General features: G+C 43.3%; 1 protein-coding gene across 2 annotated transcripts in view; it reads right to left on the reverse strand.

Moving 5' to 3' along the window:
* Positions 1-383: 383 nt before the first annotated feature.
* Positions 384-13,610, reverse strand: part of CHCHD6 (coiled-coil-helix-coiled-coil-helix domain containing 6) — a 275,458-nt gene continuing 262,231 nt past the window's right edge. For both annotated transcript variants that reach the window (XM_040408576.1, XM_040408574.1), the window contains one exon: positions 384-1,623. In XM_040408576.1, the coding sequence (XP_040264510.1) occupies positions 1,600-1,623 (24 nt within the window). In that variant the 3' untranslated portion in view covers positions 384-1,599. The remainder of the gene's footprint in view (positions 1,624-13,610) is intronic.

Consider the following 13,610-nt stretch of genomic DNA (forward strand, 5'->3'; position numbering starts at 1 on the left):
AACAAACAGTTACTAAGTTCTCTCCCAACATCATGTAGAAAAGGAAAGTTTAGGGAATATTCCCTCTTCCCTCTGGCTGCGCTTCATCTTTCTTTTTGTGACTTTTCTTGTCCCTTCTTCTGTCACCTACCTACAAAGAAAGCGATAAAAAAAAAAAAAAGGGGATAAAAGGCCTGCTATACCTTGACTGGCCACTAGGTGCCTGCAAATCATCTCACCTCCAGCGGGAAGAGAATTGTCTCTAGCGCCACCTACAGGTAACTATAGTTTTCTCCCTTCTCTAGGAGAGCTAATTTGCATAATTTTACCATAGAGCATTGCCTGGAAGACCCCTGCACCAGCTGGGTCTCCACAAGAAGGGTACATGAATGAGCAGACGGACGTCAGGTTCGGTCGCTGTGACTTTTATTCAGCTTTTGACAGTTTTACAAAAATGCATTTTTCTGGCAGGGACGACATAAGGCGAATCACCGACTTCTAGAGCGATAAATGGCCCCTAACATGTAAAGGAGGCAGGCTGAGCCAGTGACCTCATCAGACACTACTACAACCCCTATTCTTTGGCACATGCAAAACCAGAGATTGACCACAATTCCTATTCTCTAATCTAACAACATGGACGGTCTATGGTAGACGGGGATATGGGACGGCAGCATCGGCATGATATGGCTGTAAAACAGGAGTACCTACCGCACTGGGCGGCAAAGGTGGGTACCAAACCTAAAGCATCAGGCAGGATCGTAATAAGGCAACATAAATGGGGAGAGGGGCACAGCAGTAGGTGCTCGGTCCCTTTTAAAATGAGCGGCATTGAATGACCGCAGATTAATTGTCTGACACAAGGTGCCGATTCTGCAGCTGTGGACAGTCGTGGTCATTATAAGATGAGAGGTTGTCAGCATGGAGTTATCCCTGCATGAAAATAAACAATCCTGGGAAATGAGCAGGGAACGGGCAGCAGGTGGACGGGTGATGGGTGAGACATCCAATATGGCCGCCACAAGGATGGTCACCCAGCTTTCCAAGAATGCTATGGCATGAGAGAAAGTATAATTACATAAGTAGGCATGAATGTCATTCGGGACACTAGGAAAGCTGGGTGACAATCGGGTATAACAGCGGTCATACGGGTGCCACCAGATATATAACATCTAACACTATGGCAGAGGAAGACGACTCCGTGAACTATAGATATAAATTTAAAGGAACACTCCACTGTATGTATGCCTAATGCAGGGCTTGAGGGGGCGGGGCGTGACCATGAAAATCCTGGTCATGCCCCACCCCCTACGCTGGATATAGCACAGTGCATCGGTTTTGTACGGTAATGGAAGTGGCAACCATTGTCAGGATGAAGGAGTTTAAAGGAACATTGGACAGCACTGGAGGGGGCGGAGCATGACTACTGTTTTGGGGAATTCCTGCGTCATGCTTCGCCCTCTCCGATTTACAAATCATCTCAGGATAATCCCGTACATTGGAATATTTCCGCTTTGACGTCTACGTTAACTCTTCCTTTGCCAGCCGTCAGTCTTCAGCGCCGGAGAAGTGCGGAGGGTCGGCTCTTAATTTCCTTCCCTTGCGCTCACAATAGGCGAATTAGCCGTGATTGAAGAGCAGGTTCTGTAAGAGACAAGAGACGGCAGAGGGTTTAGTCATATGGCTAACATTCCCGCGTTAACTAGAGCGCAATTACGCCGGCGAAGTCATCTCTCGCAATTGCTAATTTAGACACTTTTCCCCGGTGCTGATACGTATAATCAGCGGCTGTGGATACACAGAGCACTCCACCGGCGAGCCGCCATCACTGACTTTCTGACAGGAGCGAGTTTCTTACATTCGCCATGACAACCGGCCGGGGTGCCGCTATCAGATGGGCACAGAGAGTCCGAACGTATAATGAAGACACATGGAAGGTCAGAGGACTGACAGGAGGACACGCAGCCCGGCTGACAGAACAGGAGAATATAAGACTTGCACGTCCTATGGGGGGATTCACACGTGGCGTCTTTTTTACGCCATGCCGAATCAACGCTTCCCATGAACCTTTGCATTGCCCCCACATATTGCACCTACAGACCAGGAAGGCAGCGGTTGCAGTCACCCCCGGGCCCTGGTGACACAATGGCGCAGATTTGACTTGTCCATGCCAAGCACCGCTGGCGTTCCGTGCGCTGCAGAGCGTGCGCTGTAATATTGGAGGAGTTTACAAATCTCTCCAAACAAATTACCGACTCGCTTCATTCCACCGCAAGCAGATGAAGCGCTCCACGTGGCGGCTCTGGCCTGTTCCGCATCACCTGACGGCGGCTGATTTATCGGATGCAAAACGTGAGACTGAACTCATGAATATGAATGGGCTTCACTGTAAAGGTCCCCACCTCCAACCCAAGGACGAGAGCCGCACAACTGGGAGGCTACAGGATAAAGTAGCCTATGGACCTACAACTGAGGAGAAACTACTACTCCCAGCATGCCTGGACGTCCAGCAGGACCACAGCAGGCCCGCATGGAGCAGCACCGACAGAAAGTATGGTCTACCACTACTACGGCACCTTTTTTTGTCGTTGGGGGAGATTTATCCTGAGGGCAATTTTTTGAAGTCCGTTTTGCATTGCTGTAATTTGCGTCAAATTTATTAAAGTCTCCCGTTGATAAATTTGGCGCATCCTTAAACGCATTTTTGTCTGGAGATGTCCCTCCTCCCCCCCCCCCCCCGATTGCACCATTTTTTTTTCCGTGCAAAAGTCACTACTGATAAATCTGGCGTACGCCTACTTGATTTGGAAAGTGGGCGTGTAACGTAATTAAAAGCAGCAAATGATCGCTCAAAAACGTTGTGCGCCAAAATTTTAAACTTTCTTTTTTTTTTTATACAGGGCCTAAATAAATGCCCCCCCCCCCCCCCCCCCCCCCCAACAGCGAAAAGCTTTGTGATAAGGGCTCTTTCACACCTGCGTTCTTGTCTTCCGGCATAGAGTTCCGTCGTCGGGGCTCTATGCCGGAAGAATCCTGATCAGGATTATCCTAATGCATTCTGAATGGAGTGAAATCCGTTCAGGATGCATCAGGATGTCTTCAGTTCCGGAACGGAACGTTTTTTGGCCGGAGAAAATACTGCAGCATGCTGCGCTTTTTGCTCCGGCCAAAAATCCGGAACACTTGCCGCAAGGCCGGATCCGGAATTAATGCCCATTGGAAGGCATTGATCCGGATCCGGCCTTAAGCTAAACGTCGTTTCGGCGCATTGCCAGAGCCGACATTTAGCTTTTTCAGAGTGGTTACCATGGCTGCCGGGACGCTAAAGTCCTGGCAGCCATGGTAAAGTGTAGCGGGGAGCGGGGGAGCAGTATACTTACAGTCCGTGCGGCTCCCGGGGCGCTCCAGAGTGACGTCAGGGCGCCCCAAGCGCATGGATCATGTGATCACATGGATCACGTCATCCATGCGCATGGGGCGCTCTGACGTCATTCTGGAGCGCCCCGGGAGCCGCACGGACTGTAAGTATACCGCTCCCCCGCTCCCCGCTCCTACTATGGCAACCAGGACTTTAATAGCGTCCTGGCTGCCATAGTAACACTGAACGCATTTGGAAGACGGTTCCGTCTTCAAATGCTTTCAGTACACTTGCGTTTTTCCGGATCCGGCAGGCACCTCCGGCAACGGAAGTGCATGCCGGATCCCAACAACGCAAGTGTGAAAGAGGCCTAAGACAGACTGCAGCTTAGTGCTTGCAAAAGTATACATACCCTTAGGCCCGTTTCACACGGGCAAGAATTCCACGCGGGTGCAATGCGTGAGGTGAACGCAGTGCACCCGCACTGAATCCGGACCCATTCACTTCAAATGGGGCTGTTCACATGAGCGGTGATTTTCATGCATCACTTGTGCGTTGCGTGAAAATCGCAGCATGTTCTATATTCTGGGTTTTTCACGCACCGCAGGCCCCATAGAAATAAATGGGGAATGCGAGCAAGTGCGGATGCAATGCGATTTTCACGCACGGTTGCTAAGGAGACGAGGGATTACTTTATTATTTTCCATTATAACATGGTTGACTGCAATTGCGCACCTACTCGCACGATTTTCCCTGATCGCAGGACGCAACGCATCCGGACCTAATCCGGACATGCTCCTCTGCAAGGGGCCTTAGGTGTAGTTTGATCCTGCAAAAGAGAGGACGTGGAAAAGAGAGCAGCACGTGACTGCAGGATCAGACTACACAGGGTAGTCTGTAACCATGGAGACAATTATGTTTGCATAGTAGCTGTATACTAAAAACGGAAGTGTTTTTTTTTTTTTTTAATCAGGACTGTTTGCAAAATTGTATATATTATATAAGACAGTTCAAAGCAATAAATTAGAAATCTGATAGTAGCCTCAATGTTTGTGCCCCCTTTAACACTCAGGTCTTCATACCGTATAATTCTCAGCCCCGGGAGCTCCGCGGTCTTATTAGACTCGGATTGGCTGCAGGGTCATTAAGATGCGCCTAGTAAGGGCTGATTTACACAACTGAGCTCGGTCCAGGAAACATGGTGCCTCTGACTGCTTCATAGTGTTTTATGGTATAGTCACTTCCTATCTGATTGTGGTTCTATTGTACTGTACTCGTATCATCAGATAAATCGCCGGTTGGGTCCGGGTGATGCGGTCGACACACGGCCACATTTTTACCAGACCCAGCGCGGTGGTGTGAATTGTTATTGGTCGGACCACACAACATGAAGGACGTCTCGGTGGATCATTGCTTATAATGTGTGATACAGATACTAATAAATGACTGCTAGAAGACCATACAGCCTCAACTCTGGAAAAGGGGGTTCAGCCAATACCAGGCCCAACAAAGACGCCGTGTCACAGTCATGGGCTCAGCGGGGGCCATCCTGTCCGTCTGATGTTAGTACAGAACGCATTAATCATGAATCGGCTCCTAATCAAAGGGCCACAGTGAATACAGGGGGTCACATTACAGATGCTACATGATGACATCACCAGACGCACAGCAGATGGCCCTGGGTCTTCAGCATCGCGCTGTGTTTGGACTGTACTTCAGAGGGGTTCGAGAAAGTGCAAAGTGCAGTGTGAATGTGGCCTAATGGCCATAATAATAAAAAAATCACAGCAACCTGATAATTCTCTCCTCTCTTAGGGTAGAAAAAACATGTCCACCACGTGCTACTGTTCATGATCGGATCAAGGTCTATGTAAGGGGAAAGTAATGCTGACAAAATAATAGTGCCATATAATGCCTAAATAAATACCTCCATACAGTGCCCAAATAACGTTACCAAACGAGATCAAGATTTCAGACTGGTGGAGGGGGCAGCATCATGGTTTGGGGGGTTGTGGAAGGGGTATCATTGTATGAGGCTGGTGGAGGGGGCAGCATCATGGTTTGGGGGGTTGTGGAAGGGGTATCATTGTATGAGGCTGGTGGAGGGGGCAGCATCATGGTTTGGGGGGTTGTGGATGGGGTATCATTGTATGAGGCTGGTGGAGGGGGCAGCATCATGGTTTGGGGGCTGGTGGAAGGGGCATCAAGATTTGAGACTGGTGGAGGGAGCATCATCATGGTTTAGGGCTGGTGGAGGAAGGATCATGGTTTGGGGTCTGGTGGACGGGGCAGCATCATGGTTTGGAGCTGGAAAAAGGGGCATCAAGATTTGAGGCTAGTCAATTGGGAATCATTGTTTGAGGCAGGTGGAGGGGGTGTCATGGTTTGGTGCTGCCCCTCCACCACAAAAAATATGATTCCCACTCCTCTCCTTCGATGCTTACGGTCTATTCCGCAGCACTGAATACTATCAGCTTGCATGGGATAAATTGCCCGTCCTGCAGTCTTTGTATGAACCTTTTAAATGTGTGCCTGTAAAATTACAAATGTGCGCGGTTTTGGGCAAACACGAACCATTAAAACTAAACGTGATGTATATAAGTGAATTCGGTCACGCTTAAAATAGCAAAAATTGCCCCAGGGAAAAAGTGCCATTGTAGTCCTAATGATACACCACACTCGCTGCTACCAAAGAGGAGCCTGTTACCCGCCGCAGGGTTTCCATACAATGTTCTGGTTCCACTATCCACCCCCCCAGCACCCTTGACCCCAAATCTCAGCAGGGGAACTGGTAACAGCGGTGGAAAATTCAGCCCTACCGCATGTCACTGACATAATGGCTGAATTACTGATTGTTCCTCTGCGAGGAAAAAATAATAATATAAAAGAGAGCGTCACATGAAAAAGATCAAGTTTATGCCGCGTTTTAGAAGACGTCTCCAGCCTGAAGGACTGTGGATGCGGCACTTATTCTAACGTGACGAGACCAGTTTTGTTTGTCACTTTTTAGTTTTTTTTGGGGGGTTGTGAATGGATTGATAAGAATCAGCGCAACGTCTTTCTACCGCTTTAAATGCCCTTGTAATGGTTTTTTTGTTCTGGTATCATTAATACAAGTAGGAGTTTGTGTATGAAAGCTGTGCCGCAAAACAGCTGCACACAACGCTCCAGCGACCATGGAAATAACTCTTTGGAGAGTGGATTTTACTGCTTATGCAGCAAGTCCATCCCGTGCATTAAATTAATCAAGTCATGGGAAAGTATACATACAAGAAGTCCTGGATCACAGGATGACAGCGGAGGCCGGAGAATGCTATATCCACATGAGACCACTACAGGTAGATTATCTGCATGTATGAAATACACAGGATAGTCGCCTTTAAAATGTTCTAAAAAAATCTGCAGATATTCTCTACATAACAAAATGAGGGCAAACGACTGCAGGACGACAAGTGATTTTTGGGTTGTTCAGGTCAAGGTCAACATCAATGATTCTGGTTTCAATACAGAACCTGTTAAAGGTTCGGCAAGATCCTAAGAGATATTCCTGTAATGACCTAAATCCGATAAGAACAAGAATATAACTACTATAATACTGCCTCCTATGTACAAGAATATAACTACTATAATACTGCTCCAATGTACAAGAATATAACTACTATAATACTGCTCCTATGTACAAGAATATAACTACTATAATACTGCTCCTATGTACAAGAATATAACTACTATAATACTGCTCCTATGTACAAGAATATAACTACTATAATACTGCCTCCTATGTACAAGAATATAACTACTATAATACTGCTCCTATGTACAAGAATATAACTACTATAATACTGCCCCTATATACAAGAATATAACTACTATAATACTGCCTCCTATGTACAGGAATATAACTACTATAATACTGCCTCCTATGTACAAGAATATAACTACTATAATACTGCCTCCTATGTACAAGAATATAACTACTATGATACTGCTCATATGTACAAGAATATAACTACTATAATACTGCCTCCTATGTACAAGAATTTAACTACTATAATACTGCTCCTATGTACAAGAATATAACTACTATAATACTGCTCCTATGTACAAGAATATAACTACTATAATACTCCTCCTAGGTACAAGAATATAACTACTATAATACTGCTGCTATGTACAAGAATATAACTACTATAATACTGCCTCCTATGTACAAGAATATAACTGCTATAATACTGCTGCTATGTACAAGAATATAACTACTATAATACTGCTCCTATGTACAAGAATATAACTACTATAATACTGCCTCCTATGTACAAGAATATAACTACTATAATGCTCCTATATACAGGAATATAACTACTATAATACTGCCTCCTATGTACAAGAATATAACTACTATAATACTGCTGCTATGTACAGGAATATAACTACTATAATACTGCTCCTATGTACAAGAATATAACTACTATAATACTGCCTCCTATGTACAAGAATATAACTACTATATTACTGCCTCCTATGTACAAGAATATAACTACTATAATACTGCCTCCTATGTACAAGAATATAACTGCTATAATACTGCCTCCTATGTACAAGAATATAACTACTATAATACTGCTGCTATGTACAGGAATATAACTACTATAATACTGCTCCTATGTACAAGAATATAACTACTATAATACTGCCTCCTATGTACAAGAATATAACTACTATACACCCTGTACAGAATTATTAGGCAAATGAGTATTTTGACCACATCATCCTCTTTATGCATGTTGTCTTACTCCAAGCTGTATAGGCTCGAAAGCCTACTACCAATTAAGCATATTAGGTGATGTGCATCTCTGTAATGAGAAGGGGTGTGGTTTAATGACATCAACACCCTATATCAGGTGTACATAATTATTAGGCAACTTCCTTTCCTTTGGAAAAATGGGTCAAAAGAAGGACTTGGCAGGCTCAGAAAAGTCAAAAATAGTGAGATATCTTGCAGAGGGATGCAGCACTCTTAAAATTGCAAAGCTTCTGAAGCGTGATCATCGAACAATCAAGCGTTTCATTCAAAATAGTCAACAGGGTCGCAAGAAGCGTGTGGAAAAACCAAGGCGCAAAATAACTGCCCATGAACTGAGAAAAGTCAAGCGTGCAGCTGCCAAGATGCCACTTGCCACCAGTTTGGCCATATTTCAGAGCTGCAACATCACTGGAGTGCCCAAAAGCACAAGGTGTGCAATACTCAGAGACATGGCCAAGGTAAGAAAGGCTGAAAGATGACCACCACTGAACAAGACACACAAGGTGAAACGTCAAGACTGGGCCAAGAAATATCTCAAGACTGATTTTTCTAAGGTTTTATGGACTGATGAAATGAGAGTGAGTCTTGATGGGCCCATGGCTGGATTGGTAAAGGGCAGAGAGCTCCAGTCCGACTCATACGCCAGCAAGGTGGAGGTGGAGTACTAGTTTGGGCTGGTATCATCAAAGATGAGGTTGTGGGGCCTTTTCGGGTTGAGGATGGAGTCAAGCTCAACTCCCAGTCCTACTGCCAGTTTCTGGAAGACACCTTCTTCAAGCAGTGGTACAGGAAGAAGTCTGCATCCTTCAAGAAAAACATGATTTTCATGCAGGACAATGCTCCATCACACGCGTCCAAGTACTCCACAGCGTGGCTGGCAAGAAAGGGTATAAAAGAAGAAAATCTAATGACATGGCCTCCTTGTTCACCTGATCTGAACCCCATTGAGAACCTGTGGTCCATCATCAAATGTGAGATTTACAAGGAGGGAAAACAGTACACCTCTCTGAACAGTGTCTGGGAGGCTGTGGTTGCTGCTGCACGCAATGTTGATGGTGAACAGATCAAAACACTGACAGAATCCATGGATGGCAGGCTTTTGAGTGTCCTTGCAAAGAAAGGTGGCTATATTGGTCACTGATTTGTTTTTGTTTTGTTTTTGAATGTAAGAAATGTATATTTGTGAATGTTGAGATGTTATATTGGTTTCACTGGTAAAAATAAATAATTGAAATGGGTATATATTTGTTTTTTGTTAAGTTGCGTAATAATTATGCACAGTAATAGTCACCTGCACACACAGATATCCCCCTAAAATAGCTAAAACTAAAAACAAACTAAAAACTACTTCCAAAAATATTCAGCTTTGATATTAATGAGTTTTTTGGGTTCATTTAGAGCATGGTTCTTGTTCAATAATAAAATTAATCCTCAAAAATACAACTTGCCTAATAATTCTGCACTCCCTGTAATACTGATCCTATGTACAAGAATATAACTACTATAATACTGCCTCCTAAGTACAAGAATATAACTACTATAATACTGCCTCCTATGTACAAGAATATAACTACTATAATACTGCTCCTATGTACAAGAATATAACTACTATAATACTGCTCCTATGTACAAGAATATAACTACTATAATACTGCTCCTATGTACAAGAATATAACTACTATAATACTGCTCCTATGTACAAGAATATAACTACTATAATACTGCTCCTATGTACAAGAATATAACTACTACAATTCTGCTCCTATGTACAGGGATATAATACTGCCTCCTATGTACAATAATATAACTACTATAATACTGCTCCTATGTACAAGAATATAATACTGCCTCCTATGTACAAGAATATAACTACTATAATACTGCTCCTATGTACAATAATATAACTACTATAATACTGCCTCCTATGTACAAGACTATAACTACTATAATACGTCCTCCTATGTACAAGAATATAACTACTATAATACTGCCTCCTATGTACAAGAATATAACTACTATAATACTGCCTCCTATGTACAAGAATATAACTACTATAATACTGCCTCCTATGTACAGGGATATAATACTGCCTCCTATGTACAATAATATAACTACTATAATACTGCTCCTATGTACAAGAATATAACTACTATAATACTGCCTCCTATGTACAAGAATATAACTACTATAATACTGCTCCTATGTACAATAATATAACTACTATAATACTGCTTCTATGTATAAGAATATAACTACTATAATACTGCCTCCTATGTACAAGAATATAACTACTATAATACTGCTCCATATATACACGAATATAACTACTATAATACGTCCTCCTATGTACAAGAATATAACTACTATAATACTGCCTCCTATGTACAAGAATATAACTACTATAATACTGCCTCCTATGTACAAGAATATAACTACTATAATACTGCCTCCCTATGTACAAGAATATAACTACTATAATACTGCTCCTATGTACAAGAATATAATACTGCTCCTATGTACAAGAATATAACTACTATAATACTGCCTCCTATGTACAAGAATATAACTACTATAATACTGCTCCTATGTACAATAATATAACTACTATAATACTGCTCCTATGTACAATAATATAACTACTATAATACTGCTCCTATGTACAAGAATATAACTACTATAATACTGCTCCTATGTACAAGAAAATAACTACTATAATACTGCTCCTATGTACAATAATAAAACTACTATAATACTGCTCCTATGTACAATAATATAACTACTATAATACTGCTCCTATGTACAAGAATATAACTACTATAATACTGCTTCTATGTACAAGAATATAACTACTATAATACTGCCTCCTATGTACAAGAATATAACTACTATAATACTGCCTCCTATGTACAAGAATATAACTACTATAATACTGCCTCCTATGTACAAGAATATAACTACTATAATACTGCCTCCTATGTACAAGAATATAACTACTATAATACTGCTCGTATGTACAGGAATATAACTACTATAATACTGCTCCTATGTACAAGAATATAACTACTATAATACTGCTCCTATGTACAAGAATATAACTACTATAATACTGCCTCCTATGTACAAGAATATAACTACTATAATACTGCTCCTATGTACAGGAATATAACTACTATAATACTGCTCCTATGTACAAGAATATAACTACTATAATACTGCTCCTATGTACAAGAATATAACTACTATAATACTGCTCCTATGTACAATAATATAACTACTATAATACTGCTCCTATGTACAGGAATATAACTACTATAATACTGCCTCCTATGTACAGGAATATAACTACTATAATACTGCCTCCTATGTACAATAATATAACTACTATAATACTGCCTCCTATGTACAAGAATAGTTATAACAATCTCCAGACATGGTAAATAAGTCTTGTGCTCGGCGGTTAGACACTTTTGTATTATTATCGCTCCATGTGTCTCTATTATAGGAGAATACCGCCAGACACATGAATTAGTGAGCAAAAACCTCCATGAGACTATGGAGACACTGTATGGGGCCACAGATTTCTACAGGTGCCGTATTCTAGATTATACATCATGAGGCCTAGGTCAGTGCAGTCTAGGCCTATGTGGACCCTCATATACAGTACAGAACGAGTATGGCAGACTAGAGACCCTCCCCATGCACTGATATCAGGGGACTTCTCTGTGGCCGCGTCTATAATAGCGGAATCCGTAGCTGCCGGTGAATAGGTCCCACAGTGTAAATAATAGTGAACGTCTGGCACCGGGCAGAGATGTAAGATGTCCTGTTTACACTACAGGGGGATTCTTCCTGCATTCTGAGCGGGGTCCCCTCCTTACCTGGAGGCTTATTATTAACAAGGTATTTAGAGCAGGTCAGCGATTGAGGTTCTTGGCAATCAGAAGATTTACACCGACAGCGATCAACTCTGCGCCAATTCACACTGACTTCCTATTGAAGGCGAAATAGTAAAATTTAATGCTGCTGCTAATTTGGGAGAAAACGAGAACAGAACTTTCGTGCCACCGCGAATCTGGCCTGATTTCCACAATAGAAAGCTTTGAATCGGCAGCGAGTGGTACGCCTGGCGACATTTAATAAAAGAGGCTTTGTTCTATAAGACGTGAGTACCGTACACTTAGCTTCTGCACAACAGGCCGCCATGTGTCACTCTCCCAGGAACAAGATGTTTTAAAGTAGGAGCACAAAAAAAAATTAGAGTCGGACTCCATTGTTTTGCCGCCATACGCCATGCTTTTCAGCGGGGGCCGAACCGCTGAGAGGCACAAAAAGCGGGGAAACGAATCAAAGGAGGAGAGTCGTTCCCGTCTGTCCTCGGCAATGATTTAAGTGTTGTTACTCTTAATTGCATGGCCCCTGAGCGGGAGGGGTGAAAGTGGACTCCGGAGGCCCAGTAAAGTCTTGCAGAAGAGAAAAGCACCGCGGTGGGGGGGTGTGGGTTTGGCGAGTATATTATGCGCCGAGCGGAGGGAACTTATGACTATTTAAGACTTGGCTGAAAAGCCCTATCGTTTTCCCACAAGGTGCATGAACCTCATTAGATCGTCTTCATGGGCGAACCAAAAATATTTTATATACAAAAATACCGTCCTATACGACACCCGGGATGATAACCTTCTCAATGAAGGCTCTGATTTGCCAAGACCCGCGTTTTCTACGTCAGGCTTAGTAATCAGACTCGCTTGTTCAAGGTGCAGCAAATTTCATAATCGGCAACGGTTTTGGTGCATCTCCGATCCGAATCCGCCACTCACTCTGACATCTACACCCGCTCAGCACTGGCATAGATTTCAGCTCCATCGTTCTGGGCGTGGTGTGAACAATGGGTGACTTATCAGGCACAAGACTGTTACAGATTGGCCGTAAGGGACCACAGTGTGCGATTCCATACGGAGGATGTTGGGTGCCATGTTCCATCACAATGTAATATGGAAGTTCTACATAGTGGCACTGTATGGCGGCACGCGCTGTGTAAGATCGCCATATACTCACAGATCATTGGATGGTCCCACGGAAAGTCATTTCTGCTCACTGACTCGCAACGCTACATTTATGAAGGAGAACACAGCCAGGGCACAGCTGTGGTCATTAAAGGGCGACCTCACCTCGAAGACCCCCCTTCTGTACGTCCTATTTGGCACCAGGATATCATAGAGGGGCTTCTGCCCTCACGAGCCGCAGCGGAGAGCCGCTGATGATCGGCCACTAACCGTCACATCTGATCCTTCGTCAATGTACATATCCTGCAGATCACTTGGAACTGTCCGGGGATTGCACCTTTTATGTCGGACTAAAACAGAAAATCATTGTCTGCCAGCAGCATACCGCCCCGTGTCCGAGGAGGAGCTGCTGACAAATGAACACTGCAGGAGGATATACAATCGTAGTAACGATCATTCATCCCCATGT

Source organism: Bufo bufo, chromosome 9 (assembly GCF_905171765.1).
Source record: "Bufo bufo chromosome 9, aBufBuf1.1, whole genome shotgun sequence".
Lineage (NCBI taxonomy): Eukaryota > Metazoa > Chordata > Amphibia > Anura > Bufonidae > Bufo > Bufo bufo.